Source organism: Orcinus orca, chromosome 15 (assembly GCF_937001465.1).
Source record: "Orcinus orca chromosome 15, mOrcOrc1.1, whole genome shotgun sequence".
NCBI classification, from domain to species: Eukaryota; Metazoa; Chordata; class Mammalia; order Artiodactyla; family Delphinidae; genus Orcinus; species Orcinus orca.
In genome coordinates this window covers 19,447,509-19,470,067 of record NC_064573.1, presented here as the reverse complement: position 1 = coordinate 19,470,067, position 22,559 = coordinate 19,447,509, and the positions used below count along the sequence as shown (strand labels likewise).

General features: G+C 38.1%; 1 protein-coding gene across 1 annotated transcript; it reads left to right on the top strand.

Annotated features, from left to right (window-relative positions):
* Positions 1-13,794: 13,794 nt before the first annotated feature.
* On the top strand, positions 13,795-22,347 carry DYNAP (dynactin associated protein). The gene is made up of 3 exons (XM_012531676.1): positions 13,795-13,829; positions 14,148-14,280; positions 22,174-22,347. Exons 1-3 carry the CDS (start codon positions 13,795-13,797, stop codon positions 22,345-22,347), a joined length of 342 nt encoding a protein of 113 aa, XP_012387130.1.
* The last annotated feature ends 212 nt before the right edge of the window (positions 22,348-22,559 follow it).

Here is a 22,559-nt window from a genome sequence, read left to right as displayed (position 1 = left end):
ATGACCCAGCAATCCCACTACTGGGCATATACCCCTGAGAAAACTATAATTCAAAAAGAGACATGTACCCCAATATTCATTGCAGCACTATTTATAAGAGCTAGGACATGGAAATAACCTAAATGTCCATCGACAGATGAATGGATAAAGAAGATATGGTACATATATATTATGAAATATTACATAAAAGAAGTGAAATTGGGTCATTTGTAGAGATATGGATGGACCTAGAGTCTGTCATACAGTGTATAAGTCAGAAAGAGAAAAACAGATATCGTATATTAATACATATACGTGGAATCTAGAAAAATGGTACAGATGAACCTATTTTCAGGACAGGAATAGAAATGCAGATGTATAGAACAGATGTGTGGACACGGGGGACAAGGGGAGGGTGGGATGAACTGGGAGATTAGCTTTGACATAAATACACTATCATGTGTAAAGTAGATAGCTAGTGGGAACCTGCTGTGTAGCACAGGGACCTTGGTGCTCTGTGATGACTTGGAGGGGTGGGATGGGGGCGGGAGGGAGGTCCAAGAGGGAGGGGATATATGTGTACATGTAGCTGATTCACTTCATTGTACAGCAGAAATTAACACAACATTGTAAAGCAATTATAATCCAATAAAAAAATTAAAAAAAACAAAACAAAAACCTATTGATTGTAGTTCATATGACTGTGAAAAACGGTCTCCAGATGTATCTGAATCCTCTGAACTGGATCTTCATTATGTTAAAATACTAAGGTTAAAACAAAAAGTAGTTACCTTTACTAAGGCATTAGTTAATCAAGGTGATGGTTTTTCTAGAAAATAACAAAATTAGAAATGTTTCAAATCCTATAAAAAACAAGGTGTAGGATATATATATAGATAGATAGATATAGATAGATATAGATATAGATAGATATAGATATAGATAGATATAGATATAAATCTGACTGGAAATTTACTTTCATGTGGATATTCTATCATAGTAATCAGGAAACCTTTTCCATGTAAGGACAATTTATTTTATTTTTTTATTTTTTGTAAGGACAATTTAGAACAATGGATAAAATGTTACTTGAAGGTTATACTTTTTCTTCTCTTGGCAAAATATTACATCTTAAATTATAATACCATACATTTTCAATAAATGTGCCAAATACATTTCAGTTGCAATGACTAGCATTGTTGAGAAATTCTGATTAGCTGATTAAAATTATCCTCAGCTCTCCATCTATTCAAAATTGAAAATTGAGAGTCAATGTAGAGCCAGAGCAAAACAACAATGAAAATTACGATTTGAATTTCAGTGTTGGTGACAAAATCCAAAATTCGCCTCTAGTGCAGTCTGGCTCCAGGATTACTGGTTTCTCATCACTGATAAAGACATCACCTGTCATATTCCTTCCTAGAAAGAGCTGGGTGTCTAACAGGAGAAGGAGTTTCAGGAAGCTGACCTGACCAGTGAGTTTTGATTCGGTTTGATTACAGAGTGCGTTAATTGTTCAGGTTTATCGGCCTCAGGCTAACTGAACAGTGACTGAAGACTAAATGATGCTATCAGCACATTTTAAAAAAGCACAGCTGTTTATAGAAGTGAACGGAGATTTCCTCAGTGCTTCTCAGTTATTAGCAGAATTTTGCTGAAAGTTTACATATTCTATTGCAATTGTTATCTTTCAAAGTGCACTTGCAATATTTTACCTAAGAAGTATACCTGTCTATATTTAATTACAATAACATCTTTATTTTTAGTGATGGTGTCACAATGGACCAGTCTCCTACCCACACAAACAATTTAGCTACTTAACATTGTTGATCAGCAAATTTAATAACCATGTAGGAATTTCAAGATCTAGAGAGAGAGCATATAAATAGCACATTTACTATCCCCTTATAAGGAAAGTCCTAGATTATTCTACTGTGTTTTAGAGGTAACAAAATGTCCCCCCAGATTCTGATATAAATGATTCTACTCCTCTTTAAAACAATATATTGAATTTGTCTCTTCTTCTAAGCCTATTTCAAAAAAATCGCTTCTTTCTAAAGAACTTTCTAATTTTTTTCTTTAAAAATTAAGTATAAAATGTTTCAGATATTAAAAAAGCTATAAAGAGGAATATAACATCCTGCATCCACCACTCAGCTTAAGGAAAAAAAACATTACAGAACTCTTAAAGTTGATGACGATTGGGGTGTGCTTGATAGGTGTCTTGAACCAGATTTCTTAGGAAAGAATTTCAAAGGAGGTACCAAAGAGTTTGCCAAGATCCTGCAAGGTCAGCCTTCCTCTGGGAAGAGACATGGGGGCAGCAGTGTGTGGGGCCTGATTCTGCCTGTCTCTGACGCTCCCCTGACGGATGCACCCTCCATCAGGACCTGCACCCACTGCCCCCAACACCCCAGTGCCATAGAGGGCACCTGGAGAGCTCCACCTGCATCCTTTTTGCCTTCCTGAGAATCCCTATACTCCACCTACCTGCAGCAGGCCCCTGACCAGGCTCCGAACCAGACCCACTGGCTTCCCCATGATGTTCAAAGAGAACATTTCCTGTTGGAGGGGTTTGGTGAAGGGGCCAGAAAAAAAAAAAAAGAATTAAAAACCAGGTGAAGGGACTTCCCTGGTGGCGCAGTGGTTAAGAATCCGCCTGCCAATGCAGGGGACACGGGTTCGATCCCTGGTCCTGGAAGATCCCACATGCCACGGAGCAACTAAGCCCGTGCACCACCACTACTGAGCCTGCACTCTAGAGCCCACGAGCCACAACTACTGAAGCCTGTGCGCCCTAGAGCCTGCGCGCTGCAACTACTGAGTCCATGCGCCACAACTACTGAAGCCCGTGTGCTGTAGGGCCTGCATGCGTGCTGCAACTACTGAGCCCACGTGCTGCAACTACTGAGCCTGCATGCTGCAACTACTGAAGCCCGCATGCCTAGAACCTGTGCTCCGCAACAAGAGAAGCTACTGCAATCAGAAGCCCGTGCACCGCAGTGAAGAGTAGCCCCCGCTCACTGCAACTAGTGAAAGCCTGCACGCAGCAGCAAAGACCCGACGCAGCCAAAAACAAACAAACAAACAAAAACAGGTGGGAACAATGACCTGACAGACTCTGATGATGGGTGGGACTTCACTTGATGAGTTGGAAGATTTTTTGACTTGGGTCTATAGTAACTTTGCATGGCATGTAAACTGGTTTGCTGAGGCTCAGATAGTAGATGTCCTCTAATCAATCATATATTGTACAGTATAGTTCTCTCAATTGCAATTGCTGTTATCAATCTGGTTGACACCAAACCTTTTCTAGTCCTTAATTCCTCCTTCCCACTAAATATCTTGGTACTACTGCATATATACATATACATAATATATATTGCATATATATACTTCTGCACATATATAATACTTCTGCATATATATAATACTTCTGTCTATATTTTATTAATTTGAAATGAAAAAATCATTGACTTTTTGTTTTTACAAAATCGCTGTCCTCCCCTCCTGCCTCTGAGACTGACTGAGGCCCTTCTTTTAAGCCCTCTTGTCTGGACTCCCCTTACCCCGTGGTTTTTCCTCTTTGCCTAGTGACTTGATTCAGGTCTGTGTTCCTGATGGCATGTTCACCTCACCTTGACGCCTTATCTCTGAGTCCTCACCTCCAGGGAGAACTCTGATTTTGACTAATTATTGATTATTTGGCTGTTTAGTTGGGTGTTCTGGGTTCCAGCATTCATCCCACACTGTACTCCACCCCTGCTTAGAGGCTCATTAAGGAGGGTCTGAACTTAACTCTTGAATCAAAAAAAGAGAGTCTTACTGTTAGGTCTGAGAGCAAAGACCTGGATCTGGTGGAGTTACTTAAAGTAACTTTTCTTGCTTGCAAATTTATTTACCATTGAACAGAAGGAGATTGTAGGTACCATCTGGTCTTAACACATTATTTAACAGATGGGGAAAATATTGTTCTGGGAGGGCCACATTTTTGCACGAATTCACATGGCTAAGTTAGTGGTAGACTCAGCCTGTGTGCTCAGTTCTGTTGTAACATTCCAATCTGCCTGCACTTCATCCTTCTGGTTTTGATTCAAACCCAAGTGAAAATATGTCTATTCTGAATTGTGAGGGCAGCCATTTATTTTGCTCCTTCTTCAAGCTTCCTTTAGCCAAAGCCTAGACTACAGTGTGGTACAAGGTGACATTGGGTGACCATTGGTGCCCCTTGTTTCCCTGGTTTTGTTGCTCAACGTCTTGTTCTTCTTGGTTTTCTGGGAACTGCCATCTGAGACTCCCAAACTGGGGTGTCCCTCCCAAGGCTGGGGATCATATTTTCTACAGTGAGACACACTCCATTCCTTTCAAAGATATAAGATGTGTGCTCACCCCTACTTTTCCACTGACCTCAGCCATGAAAGCCTGAGTGACAATGAGCTTATCAGTAATCACAGATTTTAAAACTGAGCAAGTGTCAGGAATTGCACCAAGTACCTTAAATACTTTATTATCTTATTTAATCCTTACAATTATCCTTTGATATAGGTATACTCTTATGAAGACATAGAGGCTAGGACAAAAATTGCCAGATATTAGCCTGTTATAAGTCAGAGATAAAATTTAACCCTGAATCTTTAGACTCCAAAGCTCTTAATCACTACGCTACACTGCTTCTGATAAAGACTAATATGAAAAATAAAATTACATCCTCTTTTTAATTCTTTCCCTAAAGACTACTTTAGTGTTATTATATTATTCACCACTTTAGGGATTAAAAAACCCTAAAGACTGAGAGGAGTTAAGAAACTTGCTTTAGATCTCAAGCATTTTGGATTTAAACTCAAATTTGACTCCAGAGATTGCATTCTTTATCTGTCCTGTTGCCTATTCAATAATACCAATCTACAACATTTGCTGCATCAACGCCACCATCATCATCATTATTATCATCATCATTATTGATTATCTCCCGGACTCTTACATAACATTTACTATATGACAAGCTGTGCTCTAACTACTTTGTACCTATTATGTTTGCTTCATAAAAATCCTGTTTTCCCATCATCCTGATTATACAGCTGAGGACTCACAGGGTCAGGGACTTTAATTAAGTTGCCCAAGCTCACACAGCAGTGTAGCTCCGGCATCTGGCATCTCACTTCAGTCCTGCATTTGCACAGTGCTTCATAAGTTGCAAAGCTATTTTTTTGTACTAATCCTTATATTAGTCCTATAAGTCAAGTGTCTTTATCTCCAGCATCTTACAGATAAGAAAATAGATACTCAGAAAGGATAAGCAATTCTCCAAGTGAAAATAGCCAACAGGAACCGAACTCCAACAAGGGCAGTCTCAGCCAGAATTTCATGCTGACAAATAGTAATCTAAATTGAATCATTAGCCAGAGAACGTGTGCGGATCAATACTTAGCCCCATTACAACACACTGCTGGAAGGCTCTGAAGGAACATATTAATGGGACTTTCAGGTATAGTCAGAATCCAGGTTTAAATCAGTCTTTTAGTGTTTATCAGATATAAACAGCCCCTTGCATGTGTCTTGATTTCACTTGGGTAGAGGTAAATGTTTAACAAATTTCCATTGACTCCCTAAAAAAAATTATTATTATTTTTTAACTTGAGAAGTCCAGATGTAAGAGTATCTGAGAAGTTGGTGGACATTTTTTCTTCTACTGTTAGGTGAAGTTTAAGAGCAATCCTTTCCTGGAATGGAGACTTAGAAAATAAACCCAAATTTATTATTAAAAGACTCTCTTCTAGGGCTTTCCTGGTGGCACAGTGGTTAAGAATCCTCCTGTCAATGCACGGGACATGGGTTCGATCCCTGGTCCAGGAAGATCCCACATGCCATGGAGCAACTAAGCCCGTGCACTACAACTACTGAGCCTGCACTCTAGAGCCCGCGAGCCACAACTACTGAAGCCTGCACGCCACAACTACTGAAGTCCGTGCACCTAGAACCCGTGCTCTGCAACAAGAGAAGCCACTGCAATGAGAAGCACGTGCACTGCAACGAAGCGTAGCCCCTGCTCAACTCAACTAGAGAAAAGCCTGCATGTAGCAATGAAGACCAAAAGCAGCCAAAAGAATAAATAAATAAAATAAATAAATTTATAAAAAAAGACTCTCAGGCTTCCCTGGTGGCGTAGTGGTTGAGAGTCTGCATGCCGATGCAGGGGATGCGGGTTCGTGCCCCGGTCCGGGAACATCCCACATGCCATGGAGCGGCTGGGCCCGTGAGCCATGGCCGCTGAGCCTGCATGTCCGGAGCCTGTGCTCCGCAACGGGAGAGGCCACAACAGTGAGAGGCCCACGTACCACAAAAAAAAAAAAAAAAAAAAAAAAAAAAAGACTCTCTTCTAATATTGATATGATATTGATGATTATATATTTTTCTGATAAATTATACTTCCAGTAAAATAAAACAAAGGATTAATGATCTTTGTTTTCTTTGAAATGTTTGGTTTTATCTTGGTATTTTCATTTATATTCCTGACAGATGAAACACAGTTTGTTTGTTTTTTTTAATTGAAGCATAGTTGATTTACAGTGTTGTGTTAGTTTCAGGTGTACAGAAAAATGATTCCATTATAGATACATATATATGTATATATGTATATATGTATATATATATATATATATATATTCTTCTTCAGATTCTTTTCCATTATAAATTATTGCAAGATATTGAATATAGTTCCCTGTGGGATACAGTAGGTCTTTGTTGTTTATCTATTTTATGTATGGTAGTGTGTATATGTTAATCCCAAACTCCTAATTTATCCCTTACCTCCCCCTTTCCCTTTTGGTAACCATAAATTTATTTTCCATGTCTATTTCTGTTTTGTAAGATTCCACATATAAGTGATATCCTATGATATTTGTGACTTATTTCACTTAATATGATAATCTCTAGGTCCATCCATGTTGCTGCAAATGGCATTATTTCATTCTTTTTTATGGCTGAGTAGTATTCCAGTGTGTGTGTGTGTGTGTGTGTGTGTGTGTGTGTGTGTATGCCACATCTTCTTTATCCGTTCATCTATTGATGGGCATTTAGGTTGCTTCCATGTCTTGGCTATTGTGAACAGTGCTGCTATGAACATTGGTGTGCATGTCTCTTTTCGAATTAGAGTTTTTGTCTTTTCCAGATATAAGCCCAGGAGTGGGATTGCTGGATCATATGGTAACTCTATTTTTGTTTTTTTAAGGAATCTCCATACAGTTTTCCATAGTGGCTGTACCAATTTACATTCCCACCAACATCGTAGGAGGGTTCCCTTGTCTCTACACCATTCCCAGCATTTATTATTTGTAGACTTTTTGATGATGGCCATTCTGACTGGTGTGAGGTGATACCTCATGGTAGTTTCGATATGCATTTCTCTAATAATTAGCAAAGTGAAACATCTTTTCATGTGCCTATTTGCCATTTCTATGTCTTCTTTGGAGAAATGTCTGTTTAGGTCTTGTGACCATTTTTGATTGGTTCATTTGTTTGTTTGTTTTTGATATTGAGCTGTACGAGCTATTTGTATATTTTGGAAATTAGGCTCTTGTCGACCACGTCGTTATGTAAAAACATGTAAAAATAGTACGTTGCCACCAAAATTCAGAAAAGTCCTACCAAGCAATATGCTACTGATTTGGTGAGCATGGGGGCAAGGGGTAAACGATGAAGCAACTCGCTTTTCACTTTAAAGTGTTAACCTACGTTCATTTCCCCAACCTCCAGAGGACAGTGTCCAAAGAGCTTTCCATGGGTGGTGCTCTTTCCCTCATGCACTGTGTGATGTAGGGCTTTTCCTCTGGTCCTCCCAAGGGAAGCAGTCATGGGATGCGTGAGAAATTCACATATGACAAATCCAGTGCAACATTTTTTTTAATATATAAATTTATTTATTTATTTATGGCTGCGTTGGACCTTCGTTACTGCGTGCAGGCGTTCTCTAGTTGCAGCGAGCGGGGGCTGCTCATCGTTGCGGTGCGCTGGCTTTTCACTGCAGTGGCTTCTCTTGTTTCAGGGCACTGGCTCTAGGCGCGTGGGCTTCAGTAGTTGTGGCTCGTGGGCTCTAGAGCGCAGGCCCAATAGTTGTGCCTCACAGGCTTAGTTGCTCTGCGACATGTGGGATCTTCCCGGACCAGGGCTCGGACCTGCCTCCCCTTCATTGGCAGGCGGATTCTTAATCACTGCACCACCAGGGAAGCCCCAGTGCAACATATTTATTCCTAACCTTGGAATTTTATTTTTTAAAATATTATATCAAAGAAGTTGTGTCATTATAGCTCCACTAAACATAATCCACCACCGTCCAGGTTTTATGCAATCAAAGGAGTAAATTTTGAGAGCTACTCCAAGTCCTGCAAGCTAGCATGTTGAATCCAGAACTTTGAGCAGGTGTCCCCATACCATTAAATTTGGTCCAATCCAATGTTATAATCCTTCTCTCTAGACCAGCACCCTCAGATTATATTCTCACGTGTATTTCTTATCCTTCTTTCAATATTATCTGGCTGTTTAATCTTACATTTTGAGAATCAGTCATTGGAAAATAGCTTGAAATATCGATAATAACACCTTCTGGTATTACTCATAATTGAAGACACACAAAAACTTAACAGGTCAGCTCAACTAATTCACACCTGACATAATGTCACACCTGACCCTGACACTAAATGTGTTGCTGTTTTTGAAAAGATTTTAAATTATTGGGACAAATCCATATGCTAAAATGATCAATGAAAAAGAAGATACTATATGTGTATATGTGTATAATGTGGTTGTAATTCAACAGATGTATGACAAAAAGACAGAAGCTTTCTAATTCCTGTAGCATGAAAACATACTTAGTTCTGAACTTTCACACATTTATTTCTCAAATTCATACAGAACAAAACAAAGAGTAAACTAAACAAAAATTCCCACAGCAAACATCTGTTGTGTAATGCAGAAATGAAGATGTAAACAAGGATGAAGAAAAAAGGTGAAATCAGTATTTTTAATACCATATATGCTAGAAAAATTTAAAATTTGACCACACTAAGTGTTAGTACTTATGAAAAAGTGGGAATACAACTATGGGAGTGAACATTCATATGACCTTGGATACAATTTTGGGAATATATGGTATAATGAAAAAAACATACACTTGATGATCCAGGAATTTCACTCTTAATTATACATCTAGAGACATTTTAATGAATGTTCCCAAAAAGGCATATACTAGAATATTCATAGCATCATTGTTTATGATAGTAAAAAAAAATGGAACCAAACTCAATTTCTATAAATTATTAATAGATTAAAAATTGTGATGTATTCAATCAATGAAATGCTATAATATATTAAAAACAAATAAAATGGAGTTACAATTGTCAGTGTAGATGAAGCTTACAAATGTAATCTGGCCAAAAAAAGTACCCCATATTGTGAAAACATAAAGTATAATAGGTTTCATATAAAATTTAAAGCATGCAGGGCTTCCCTGGTGGTGCAGTGGTTGAGAGTCCACCTGCCGATGCAGGGGTCACGGGTTCGTGCCCCGGTCCGGGAAGATCCCACATGCCGCGGAGTGGCTGGGCCCGTGAGCCATGGCCGCTGAGCCTGCGCGTCCGGAGCCTGTGCTCCGCAACGGGAGAGGCCACAACAGTGAGAGGCCCGCGTACTGCAAAAAAAAAAAAAAGCCAGTTATATATACATTGCTATATTTAAAATAGATAACCAACAAGGACCTACTGTATAGCACAAGGAACTCCACTCAATATTCTATAATAACCTAAATGGGAAAAGAATTTGAAAAAGATTAGGTACCTGTATATGTATAACTGAATCACTTTGCTGTATACCTGAAACTAACACAACGTTGTTAATCAACTATACTTCGGTATAAAGTAAAATTAAAATGCCAGTTATGAGTCAGCCTACTAACTGAAGTCTTTATGAAGTAGTTTCTCAGATCAGTTAAGAATAAGGAAAGACACATTAGTTGTCTTTAAAAAATTGAAAATTTCTACAAGCCTTTAGTCCCTCATATGAAGTGCTTGGGTGAGGTGTGCTTTATAAATGAGATTTTCTTTTAATTCTATAAAAGTAATACAATACATATGCTGTGTATTACACAAGACATGCAGCAGGATTGTGGTGGTAATCTGCAATAGACTTTCATATTTTTATAATTAAACATATAAATAATCATGTTAAATTTATTAAAGGCTAAAAGTAGCTTTATTAGTTCGAATTAATTTTTGCTGCCAAGTAAATTTGTGCTAAAAGTACAAATAATTTTTGGTCTTCGAAGCCTTTTGGATTTTGGAATTATACATCAGGGATCACAGACCCATATTCTGAAGAAAAAAATGGTTTCATTTTGGGTGTCTCCAGATACAGCAGGTCCAGAATGTAAATCAGCTGAAGGAACGAGAAAATGTTGGGGTTAATAGAAAAAAGAATTTTCAAACAGTTAAGGTCCCCCTAAAATGAACTACTAGTCCCTAGAAAAGTCATGAATTCCCAGTCACTGTGATCAAACAGAGATGAATTATGTAATTGCCCTTTATTCTGTAGAACCTGATAGACTTACCATTACGGAACCAATTTCCAGACATACAAAAAACACATATCTTTAAATCAATAAAAAAAGACCCTTCCCTTTGCTTAAATAAAATATTACATTTTAAACACATTTGAAAGTTAAAATCAAAGCCAAACATTCAATAAACAAAGAATAGAGTGTAAGCAGGGTTCTTGTCTGACTCAGCCAATGCTGTGCGGCTATCATGGCTTGATACATGCCACAGGAATGTTAGGTGCTCAATAAACAGTGGGGAATAAATTAATGAAAGACCATGTTCTGTCAGTATAAACATATTTAAAATTTGTAAGTACACTTTAAATTTGTAATTAGGAAATTCAATAATATGCATCAAAACATGTTTTTCCTCCTGAAGTTTCTATTTTAAGTATGGCTATTTATTGTAATCCCATTGTGTTACTGAAATACTTTTTAATTACTTTTTATTTAGTGAAGGAACATCTGCTGTTGGAATTGGTTCAGCTTTGTAAAAAATATAATAAAGAACACTCTGATAGTGTTATGATAACCATATATAAAATACAATTACAGAATGCTGCAGTATTTATTTTTTATTTTTATTTTTTTAAATTTTACTTTTAATAATTACTTTTAATAATTCATCGAATCTCTTTATTAGATGAATGAAAAATAACTTTTTTCCCCCAAGACTGGCCAGCTACCAAAGAATTCTCTCAACTACCTGTTAGCCAACAAAATCTTCAGATTTCTTTTTGACTGTAAATCCTGCTCAAGACAAAGATCTTATTTATTTATTTATTTATTATTTTTAACATCTTTATTGGAGTATAATTGCTTCACAATGTTGTGTTAAGTTTCTCCTGTACAGCAAAGTGAATCAGCTATGTGTATACATATATCCCCATATCCCCTCCCTCTTGTGTCTCCCTCCACCCTCCCTATCCCACCCCTCTAGGTGGTCACAAAGCACTGATATGATCTCCCTGTGCTATGCGGCTGCTTCCCACTAGCTATCTATTTTACATTTGGTAGTGTATACATGTCACTACCACTCTCTCACTTCGTCCCAGCTTACCCTTCCCCTTATCTGTGTCCTCAAGTCCATTCTCTACGTCTACGTCTTTATTCCTGTCCTGCCTCTAGGTTCTTCAGAACCTTTTTTTTTTTTCAGATTCCATATACATATGTTAGCATATGGTATTTGTTTTTCTCTTTCTGACTTACTTCACTCGTATGACAGACTTTAGGTCCATCCACCTCACTACAAATAGTTCAATTTCATTTCTTTTTATGGCTGAGTAATATTCCATCGTATACATGTGCCACATCTTCTTTATCCAGTCATCTGTTGATGGACACTTAGGTTGCTTCCATGTCTCAGCTATTGTAAATAGAGCTTCAGTGAACATTGTGGTACATGACTCTTTTTGAAATATGGTTTTCTCTGGGTATATGCCCAGTAGTGGGATTGCTGGGTCGTATGGTAATTCTATTTTTAGTTTTTTAAGGAACCTCCATACTGTTCTCCATAATGACTGTATATTCCCACCAACAGTGCAAGAGGGTTCCCTTTTCTCCACACCCTCTCCAGCATTTGTTGTTTGTAGATTTTTTGATGTTGGCCATTCTGACTGGTGTGAGACTGGTGGCCATTCTGACTGGTGATACCTCACTGTAGTTTTGATTTGCATTTCTCTAGTGATTAGTGATGTTGAGCATCTTTTCATGTGTTTGTTGGCAATCTGTATATCTTCTTTGGAGAAATGTCTATTTAGGTCTTGTGCCCATTGTTGGATTGGGTTGTTTGTTTTTTTGATATTAAGCTTCATGAGCAGCTTATATATTTTGGAGATTAATCTTTAAGAAAAAGATCTTTCATAAGAGATTGTGACAAGACAATGAAAGATACCCATGCCCTCTGTTCATTAGAACAATCCAGGTATGTTCAGTTTTTTATTTTTTCTGTTGACCTTCAGGTTGAAGTACTCACAAGAATTGTCAATAATACATGCTGAAGTATTGTTCTTTGCCAAATAAAGAAAATTCTGATTTTCACATGGTAAATTTAGCCACAGAGCAATGTGTTGTCTAATTTTGTTGCTATTTTTAAAAATTTAATATTTTCTTCCAAAATATAGAAGAAGACTTGTGACTGAGTCTTCCGTTGCGGAGCACAGGCTCCGGACGCGCAGGCTTAGCGGCCATGGCTCACGGGCCCAGCCGCTCCGCGGCATGTGGGATGTTCCCGGACCGGGGCACGAACCCGTGTCCCCTGCATCGGCAGGCGGACTCTCAACCACTGCGCCACCAGGGAAGCCCGGGAAGCCCTGTGGCTGAGTCTTTTGATTGCTAGGTCAATTAGAGATTGTGAGCAGGAGACTCAGTGCTGGAATAAAGTTTTCCTCTTTATACTATTGATAAAATGGGTGGGTGCTGTCAAAAATGATGAAGTTTTACTTATACTATGACTATGTTGCTCCAGTACCAAATTGAAATAAATGTCTCTGCAAAATAAAAATATAGTAATATTTTAAAGCAAATTAAGTAAAATTTATACCACATGTTTGATAATTATATCATTCTGATCTTCAAATAAATCACTTTATTAGAAGGGCATGCTTAATATTATTGATACCTTCAACCTATGCCTGTCCCTTGAAGCCCATGGCCATAACAATGACATCACTGGTTTTGTTTCAACAGGAGTAAAAGTAAGTCATCATGTTTTTACTCCTTTTGAGGACAAATCCCTTCCCAGCTTTTCAATTATTTGGCAGTTTTTCTATGTTATTTATGTTCTAAGGCTTGAGACTATGCCATTTCAGTTGATCCAGTAAGACTCATTAAACTGATGGTGTTAAATACACTTAGAAGAGAAATTTCAGAGGATCAAACTTTTGGAAAAAAAATTCAGTATCTAAAAGTGTCAGATACAAAGAGGTCTGTTTTATTTGCTACTGAACTTTTTGCACTAGAAAATTCCTGGCACTTTTTAGAAACACAATGTTCTCACTTGTTGAGTTAATAGATCTATAAAAGAGTTAATCCTTTTTCAATCTGAGACAAACTAGATTTCTTGACCAAAAAATGTTTTCCTCAAGATTTTCAATATTTCATCACTCCTTTGGCATTATTGCCTAGAAAATTGATTCTAATGGTTTTTATATGCATGTGAATTACTGATGAACTAAGTAGACTTCCAGGCACCAACCTTGAGACTGAAAAGATGAAGCCGCTCTAAGGCCATGGATGTTCGCAGGGCTGAGAAGGCATTCAATGGGTAGAGAGAAAACAATGACAAACTTCTACCTCATTTTTTCTTAGGTTGGTCCTAGAATAGAAGGCAGGTGTCTGAAAGATGGTGCCAAAAGGAAGAAGAGGAAGAACTGTGTAAGATTTTCAGAATCCCTTTGTGTCAGGGAGATTGTTGAGGGGGTAGTCATAGTAGCTCTCAGAAGCAGTATTTCTTGTGTCTTTCTCTCATTAATACCTCATTTCCTTCTCTAAGGTGGATCCTGTTTTAGTGGATAATTATTTATTATTCACACCGGCACTGATGTATCAGAGTTGATTTTCCACCATTTTAATTATTTCTCAGGGCTGCAGATATAAAGGGCAATGCACGAATTGAAACATATTTTTGGAGTTCAGCTTGTAGCACTGAAAGCTCAAGAATGGACAGAAAGCATGGAAAATATGTGGTGAATATTGAACACTCTGAAAACCCAGCAGTGAGTATTGTTGCTGTAGTTTAATATTTGCCTATATTGCAGTCTATCAGCATTTAACAGCAATCTAATCTTTTTACTGCAATATAGTTAATGTCATAATTTTGCATTCTTCTCCAAAAGGAAAAGTAGCCAGGTACTAATTTTTTCCTTCAACATTTCATGATATATTCTGCTCTATTATACTTTAGAAGTTATTTACTTATATACAGCATGACCACGTGATATAAAATAAATAAAACTTTCAATATTCACCATCATGTAAACATAAAGCTCCAAAGATGACTTTGGTTTAGTTTTGAAATTATATTTTTACAATTTCATTCTTAGATTTTATATATAATTTCTAAACCTGTCAAAACTCACATTTCTAAATATGTTGGAAATCCAGAAAATCCCTGAAAGATATCCTCTGAAAATCCCTACCTTGAATGAAAATACGATCATTCTGTCTATTTTTAAATCTTTTACACCAAGAATCAAGTCTTCACTATATAGTTATAAGAGGTCTCTTTAATACCAGAACAAAGGATGGAAATGTGCTAAAAATTGAAATGGTCAGTTAAAATTCACGCCAGAAGAATAAAGACAATATTTTGCCTTTGCAATTTGGAGCTGTGACAATCGGCCTGTATTAATCACCTACAAAATAAGCCAAAGAAGATCAGCTCCTGTTGTTCAGTAAGTGTTAGTTGAATAAGAGAATCCCACAGAGGATTCCTGGTTTACTGAAAGAAAAGGGGTTTGTCCCTCTGAGTCATCATACAAAGGACCCTCCTGAGGCTGTTCTCTTTGTCATTGGTCTCTGAATTTGACACTCTATAATTGGATCTTCGGGATGATGGAATATTCAGATGGAAAAAAAGAAATCCCTTTAGCCAAGTATTCATCATCTTGATAGTTTCTCTAGATAGCAACAAACTTGAAGATGTTTACAAATACTATCTTAAGCACATTTTACAGCATATGTCTGCATAGCTGACAATATTTCAATTACCATGGATAGTTAAGGCATAGTAATAAAAATATTTTTCTCTTAAGACCAAATTCAATAATAGAATTAAAAAATGAATTGAAAATCACAAAAAGGAAATAAATTTTGGTGTATTGTTTTTCTGTTGGGATATATGAGAACTTAAGTTAATCCTTATAAAGTTAGGGGAAAAGCTTATAGACCTTTCCTTGGTAACTATTGTTGCTGTACTCCAGTTGCCTATGGCCATTATTAGCTAAGGCTGACTCTCTGACTAAACGTTATTCACAGCTCTCCAACTATTCCAGTTTTGTATAGAGGCTTTCCTGTACTAAGTCAGAGGAACCCTGACCCAGCAAAGATTATTACTTGGGTTACAATATTACCCTGAAGCTGAGCCTAGTTCACAGGTTCTCCACCCTTGGTGTAAATGCCACCCATCATCTTCCTTCTTTGAAAGGGTTGGGATTCCACCAATGCCAGAAAATTCTGGAAAACTGGTCAGGTGAGTGAGTTTTGCTTTGTTTACCAAGCACATTAAAATATCCAAGTTCTTCAAAATATCCAGGTTCTTCAGCCACAGGCAAACTGAATAATAACTAAAGCAACAAAATCAGTACTTAGGAAAATAAGCAAGGTTGTTATTAAAGGTAAGGCCAACTTTGCTCAGGTTTACCTAGTGAATAACATGGACTTTGTTTAATCTTATTCAATAAAAGTGGAGATATTTTCTTTATTTCTTTGATATAACACTTATAGAAAAATCTAACTTAGTGAACTCTTTACTGCCAAGAGTATTCCATCTTGTCTATATTTAATAACAATCATTTAGTTTTGATATTGTTAATGATAGTTCCCAGTAGACCAATGACTTTTTACAATTCTAGTCTGACAGTTTGATGGAACTCATTCGTTGATGGGTCAGCAATTTTTATAGCTATTTAGTAATGGGTTTTAAATCAACATGGTAGGAGACAACTAGTATTTGTAGCAGGAGGAATAAAAACATTAATACGATATTAATTATAATGATAGCTAATACGTATTGAATGCATACTATATGCCAGACATCACTCTAACCCTTTTCATTAATCATGAATCCTCACAGCAAATCTATAAGTGTGGGTAGTCCTGGTAACCCTTTTTTGAGAATAAGCAAGAAGTGGCAGAGATGCCCTTGACTCACAGAAAACTTATATTATTATCCTATGAGATGAAGACCCCCAGACAATCCTATATTATTTTTGAGATTTGACAAAACATTTTGCCCAGATACATAAATTCCTGAACTTCCTGCTCTGCCATTTTCATTTTATCTTTTTCTTTCTCCTCTTTTAATGCACCTCTCCCCCCGGATCTTTCCCACTGAACTCACCCATTTTCAATCTTTATTACCCCCTTTTCTCAACAATGTTTAGCAATGATTGTATTTATTTAAATAATTATACACAAATATCTGTTTTCCTCTCTGTTATATTAGCATACAAACTCCCTAAGCGTAGAGACTTTTGTTGTTGTTGGGAACAGTTTTTACACTGCTCTGTGTCCAAGAGGAACCCAGCAAAGACATATCACAAACTGGACAAAAGACTCATCTTCTGTGTTCTTGTGACAGGCTTGCAAGTTCCACTGAGCAGAGCATGATATGAGTTATGCAAAGGGATCTCTTTGTCTGAGAATTTTTCACTAGTTTAGTGTAGTATAGTATACACTATATTAATATATTATTGTAGTTTAACATAATAACATGCCATATATAGTTTAGTAGAGTGGAAATTACACTGGTCTTACCGCTGGACTGTCTGGGCACCAGTGCTTGCTCTTGGGTCATCATGAGATAATAATAGTACTACAATTACTACTACCAATAATAATAACTTCAACTCTTTTTGCTTCGATAGTCTCATTTCCAAAATGACCTGAACAGGTTGTACCTGATAAGCTGCAAGAACTTTTTCAGCTCTAACATTCTATTCCTTATATGAATTGATGTTTCCTAATATATGCTCCACCGACAGCATCTTGCCACATAAGGGTATTTAATACATGCTTGTAATATGATAGAGAAGATGGATTATACACATTCCTGATCTGGAACATTGATAACTTACAAAAATTTGTCAAAATGTACCATAGAATAACCTGTCTAGATTTTTTTGTCTTCGGAGGATAAGAAAACATTAATTTCTTCTAAAAGTTTCATTGTTATTTCTTTTAAAAGTCACAGTCTTGCTTACTTTTTTTTTAAATTTTTTGTGGTACACGGGCCTCTCACTGTTGTGGCCTCTCCCGTTGCGGAGCACAGGCTCCGGACGCGCAGGCTCAGCGGCCATGGCTCACGGGCCCAGCCGCTCCATGGCATGTGGGATCCTCCTGGACCGGGGCACGAACCCGTGTCCCCTGCATCGGCAGGCGGACTCTCAACCACTGTGCCACCAGGGAAGCCCAGTCTTGCTTATTTTTGACTGAAGTGTTTAATTTTAGAAATTCAACACCACTGCTTCCTATTCACTTAACGCTTCCAGTCATGTGTTCAAATGACCAAGAGGCTCCACCTTCAAGTGACATAACTGGTGATGTCCCTTCCAACTTAACTGGGGTCTGCATGAACCCAAGAGTCCTTGCACACTCAGAATGACAACACACAGACTTATCCCGCGCACAGGTAACGTTTGGTATAGCAGCTTTTACCCAGGTTGGGATGTGCTCTATATGGGGATGTATGTGGTCTAGTCTTTCCCAGGAAGTGCATTTAATTGTTTCATTCACCTACATTCATGTTAAGCATTTGCTGTGTTCTCAGTATAATTATAAGTCACTATGAGGTAATCTACTAGAAGGAGAGTATTTGATCGTCTCTGTTTTCAAGAGCTAATGTTCTTTGAGCACTGGGGACTCAAATATTCTCATAGATAGAGAACATGTATGAAAATAAAAGGAATAAATGTAAAGTACAAATGCAAGTTTGGGGAGGGGCAGGGGAGCAAATATGTCAGCAATGTAAAGATTAATTCACTAATTAGACTCTGATGAGACACTGGGTCATACTTGAAACTTCAAGGGTCCTACTCTATTGTGATCACCTTATTTTCTTATACTGTTCCAGCCTCTGAATCTGTATGTGACACTTTCTACAGCTCTCTTGGTTCTGACCTCTGGTGCATATAACCTTGACATAGAACCCTGCCTCCATTCTCCGGATTTTCTCCCCTAGCTTTGAAGACTAGATTTAGCTCTCCTTGGTTCTTGATCTTGTCTGTTGACTGAATGAACTTTACCTCAGGACTGTATCCCTATATCTTCAGCCCTAGTGTACAAACTTGACATTGACTATAAATTACTTACTCTGCTTGGCAGTTTGGTTGGGTTACCCTGACTCTGGAATCCCTATCCTCTGTTGCTTAATCTTGCTGTGGAGGTTCAGTAGAAAGAGTCTGAGCTTTGTTACTTGATTCTGGATAAAATATATAAACTATTGATACTGTTGCTAGGTCAATGTGAAAGAATAAATGAGTTAAAATGGGTGGAGACAGAAAATGTTTCTACTTGTTTGCAGAGGTAAAAAGCAGAACTGAAAGAGGTCTTAGATAACATATAATCTGGTAGTTCTTAACCCTCACTGCATATTATAATCATCCAGGGATTGTTTAAGAAATACTGATGGCTGAGCCCCACCCTAGATCAGTTAAATTAGAAACTCTGGGAGCAAGGCCCATGTAGCAATAGTTTTTAAAAGCTTCAGGTGAACTTAATGTGCAACTAATGATCAGACTATCTGATCTAGTCCCATTCCATCATTTAACAATCAAGGAAAATGTGGCCCAGGAAATTTAAGAGATTTTGCAGAACGCACATAGCTTTTGCCAGAAGTGGCTGAAATAGGAGGAGAGCTTAGGTGTCCTATTGTCTGGCTATGTGCACTTTATTTCACTAAGCTGCTCTTTTATAATATTTTCTTAAGGCAGTATTATAGCTCCTCCCAGATGTGCATAAGTCTTTTGCCACATTCCTTTCTTGAGACTCCTTTGTATTACCTTCAATATAGGTAAAGAAGATGATATTTTTTCTTAGGTCTAACTTGGTCTTAGTGGCCCTTATTTCCTTGGCCTTGTGGACCTCATCCTCATTCTGCTTCTGCTGCCTTGGAACTGCCACCATTTGCACAAAATCCTGACCTTTCAACAAATACCACAGCCCATATTTTGCAACATTTAAGACCTGCTTTAGTCTGTCTGGAAGGCACGAGTGTTGTAGTTGTATTCCATTCTTCGAGGGTCTTGCTGTCATCCAAATGATAATGAAATCATTAATCATAATGGACGATTGAAAATTTATGTAGGTGTCACAGTGCCAGGAACTCTGCAAACATTGTCTTATTTTCCCTCTCATCATTGGGAAGCTTCTGGGAGTTCTTTTCATCGTGCACTTTCAGGTATTTTAAGCCTTCGAAGGATATAATGCACTCAGGTAAATTCTCTGTGTCTCCCTAGTCATCCTAGGTCCCAGGCAGCTACTTAGATGCTGGATGATAGGAAGTTAAAAGGATTGTTACCAGGAGTTGATTCATCACTTGGTGTCAGTATTTCTTAAAGGTTTAGGAATACGCTAAGAACAATTTTGAAAAACCTCACAGTGTATCATTCCTCTCCTGATAACACAATCACTGACTGATACTCAGGTATGTATTGGGGCAAAAACAGGTGCATGAGGAGAACTTGCTGTGTTGAAGGTGAACCATGCAGCCTCCTGCCTGGTGAATGGAGGTTGGGAAAGGCATTCCCAATCAGCAGAACTGTTTGTGCCAAAGTCTTACCTTAGAAGTAAGCATGGTGCATTGAAGAAACAGTGGAGGCCAGTGTGGCCCCGGGCTATTGCACTAGTCCAGGACAGAGATAAAGGAAGCTTGGACTAAAGTGGTATCAACAGAGGTAAAGTCACTAACATTGGGAGATGTTTAGCAGATAAAGTTAAAAGACCTTGGGAATAGATTGGGAGATTTCAAGGATAATCCCTTTGCTCCACTTTATGAAATTGAATCAAATGGATGGTAGTGCCATTTAGTGAGATGTGGAACCTGGCCAGGTTTCCCTAGCAAGATCATGACTTTGGGTTTGGACACAGTAAGACAACTCTGAGGCATCTGAGATGTGCTGTTGTGTAAGCATTTGAGGGCTAGAGGGGAGGGCTGGATTGGAGATAAACTTGAGAGTCATTTGGATGCAGATGGTGGTTAAATCTGGCCCACTGCTTATTTTTGTAAATAAAACTTTATTGGAACACAGCCATGCTCATTTGTTTACTCACTGTCTATCGCTGCTTTAACACTATAATGGCAGATTGGTACAGTTATGACAGAATCTGTATGGCTCACAAAGCTGAAAATATTTACTGTCTGGCCCTTTACAGAAAAAATTTGCTAACCCTAGACCTAGTGTGAAAAAAGACAAGGGCCAAAGAATGTCAAGCAAAGGGAGCAGATGGTTCAAGAGAGAAGAGGAATGATCTTCAGTGGCAAATGCTACTGAGGGCTTAAGTAAGATGAGGGCTAAAATACATCAATTAGATTTTAGTGAATGCATGTCATTGGTGACTCTGTTAAGAGGTGTTTCAGAGGCATGGCAGAAGCAGACGCCAGACTGGATTAGGTTGAAGAGTGTGCAAATGGAAACGTTGCATTTAGACAACTCAAGAAATTTCATTTGCCAAATATAAAGAGAAGTAGCTAGATGGGTATTTGAAACCCGTGGGAGATTTTCTTGTTTAAGATGGGAGAGATTTGAGTGTGTTTAAATGTTGAAAGGAAGAAGTCATTTAAGGGGAAAATGGTGAAGTATTCAGTCCTGGAGGAAGGATAAACAAAAAAGTTGCTGAGGAGGTCAGAGGGGTTGGGATCCAAAGACAGATTGGCAGGTCAGCTTCAGGCAGAAGGAGGGATAGAATCTTTTGTGTCAATCAGGGAAAGAAGAGAGTGGACTTGCAGGTTTGGTACCTAGTGGGGGTTTGAAAGAGTTTCCATTTGATGGTTTCAAGTTTCTGGATGAAGTAGAAAGGAAGTAGAGTCATTTGATAGGAATGAGGAGGGATAATTTGTGTGTGAGAGTTGGTGGATGGAGGTTACAGGTATAAAGAGAGGGAAGAAGATTAAGGAAGTATTTTGAAAATGAGAGCATATCTTAATCAGAGAACTATAATAGGATGGTAGAGCAGTACAGAAAATCCATCTGAGGATGGTGGTCATACATTTATATTGAGTCTGATCTGCCCAGGTGCATGACTTTCCCCAACAGTGCGACTGTTCAAGGGAAGCTCCGGAATAAGAAGTCACTTGTTTGCCAACTGGAAAAACGGAGAAGAGGGAAGTGCAAGAGATTTTAGGGAGTTAGTAAGTATATTGAAATAATGGGCCTTGGAACAAATGGTGGATATGGAGAGATGTGAGTGAAGCCAGGGCTGCTGGGCTGGATGTTTTAATAAAACTAAAGAAACGTTGTTACAGGAATAATTGAACAAACAAACTGGAAGGAGAGGACATGGTGGTTAGAGCACAGGATTCTTGAAGAAGTGATTCTGGAAGTGGAGCAGGTTGGGGTAATGACAATATCCAGGGGAAATTTGGGTGTATGGCAGAGAATTTACTATTAAAGTTTTGTTCTGCTTATGTGAAAAAACAAAAGGCCCCATATTCACCATTGGAAAATAGAATAAAAGAAGATGAGATATAGGCAGATTTTTATCTCTTCTAATGTTAGAGAAAGCATGCAGTTACTTCTATCGGGATAAAAATGTGGACTTTAAATTTCTTGAGAGATATATAGGGATTCAATGATGTTAATGCACCTGGTTATAAATAACACAAAAGAGATCATAAACGACAAGCATTTTTATCTTTCACTACTGATATTTTTTATTTACACTCTTCTTAGATGAAAGAAAATTGCTACAATAACTGGTCTCTGTGGAAAGTCTTTTTGGCTTGTCTCTTAGCCTGTGTGATAACGACAGCAATTGGCATACTTATAATAAGCCTGATGAATAATAGGGGAAATTACAAATCTTCCATTGTTTTCCAGCTATCCCCAAAGTCGGGGAGCCTATGATTATTATTCCTTGGACCACCTCTACTACTTCTCAACCTACAGTGACCACCAGGTCAACAGAACTGACAGCTACAACCACTTAAACAGAATTTACTATCTCTGCCTTGTCCACTGAACCTACAACCACAACAACCACAACCATCGGTTCACCTGAACCTGCAACCTCAGCGGCCATGACCATCGCTTCACCTGAACCTGCAACCGCAGCAGCC

Bases quoted from the DNA above. Each gene is read 5' to 3' on its own strand.
- DYNAP (XM_012531676.1), top strand. From the start codon at position 13,795: ATGGATGTTCGCAGGGCTGAGAAGGCATTCAATGG. The intron at 13,830-14,147 runs GTAGAGAGAAAA...ATTATTTCTCAG, and splicing joins GCTGAGAAGGCATTCAATGG to GGCTGCAGATATAAAGGGCA. The intron at 14,281-22,173 runs GTGAGTATTGTT...CACTCTTCTTAG, and splicing joins AACACTCTGAAAACCCAGCA to ATGAAAGAAAATTGCTACAA.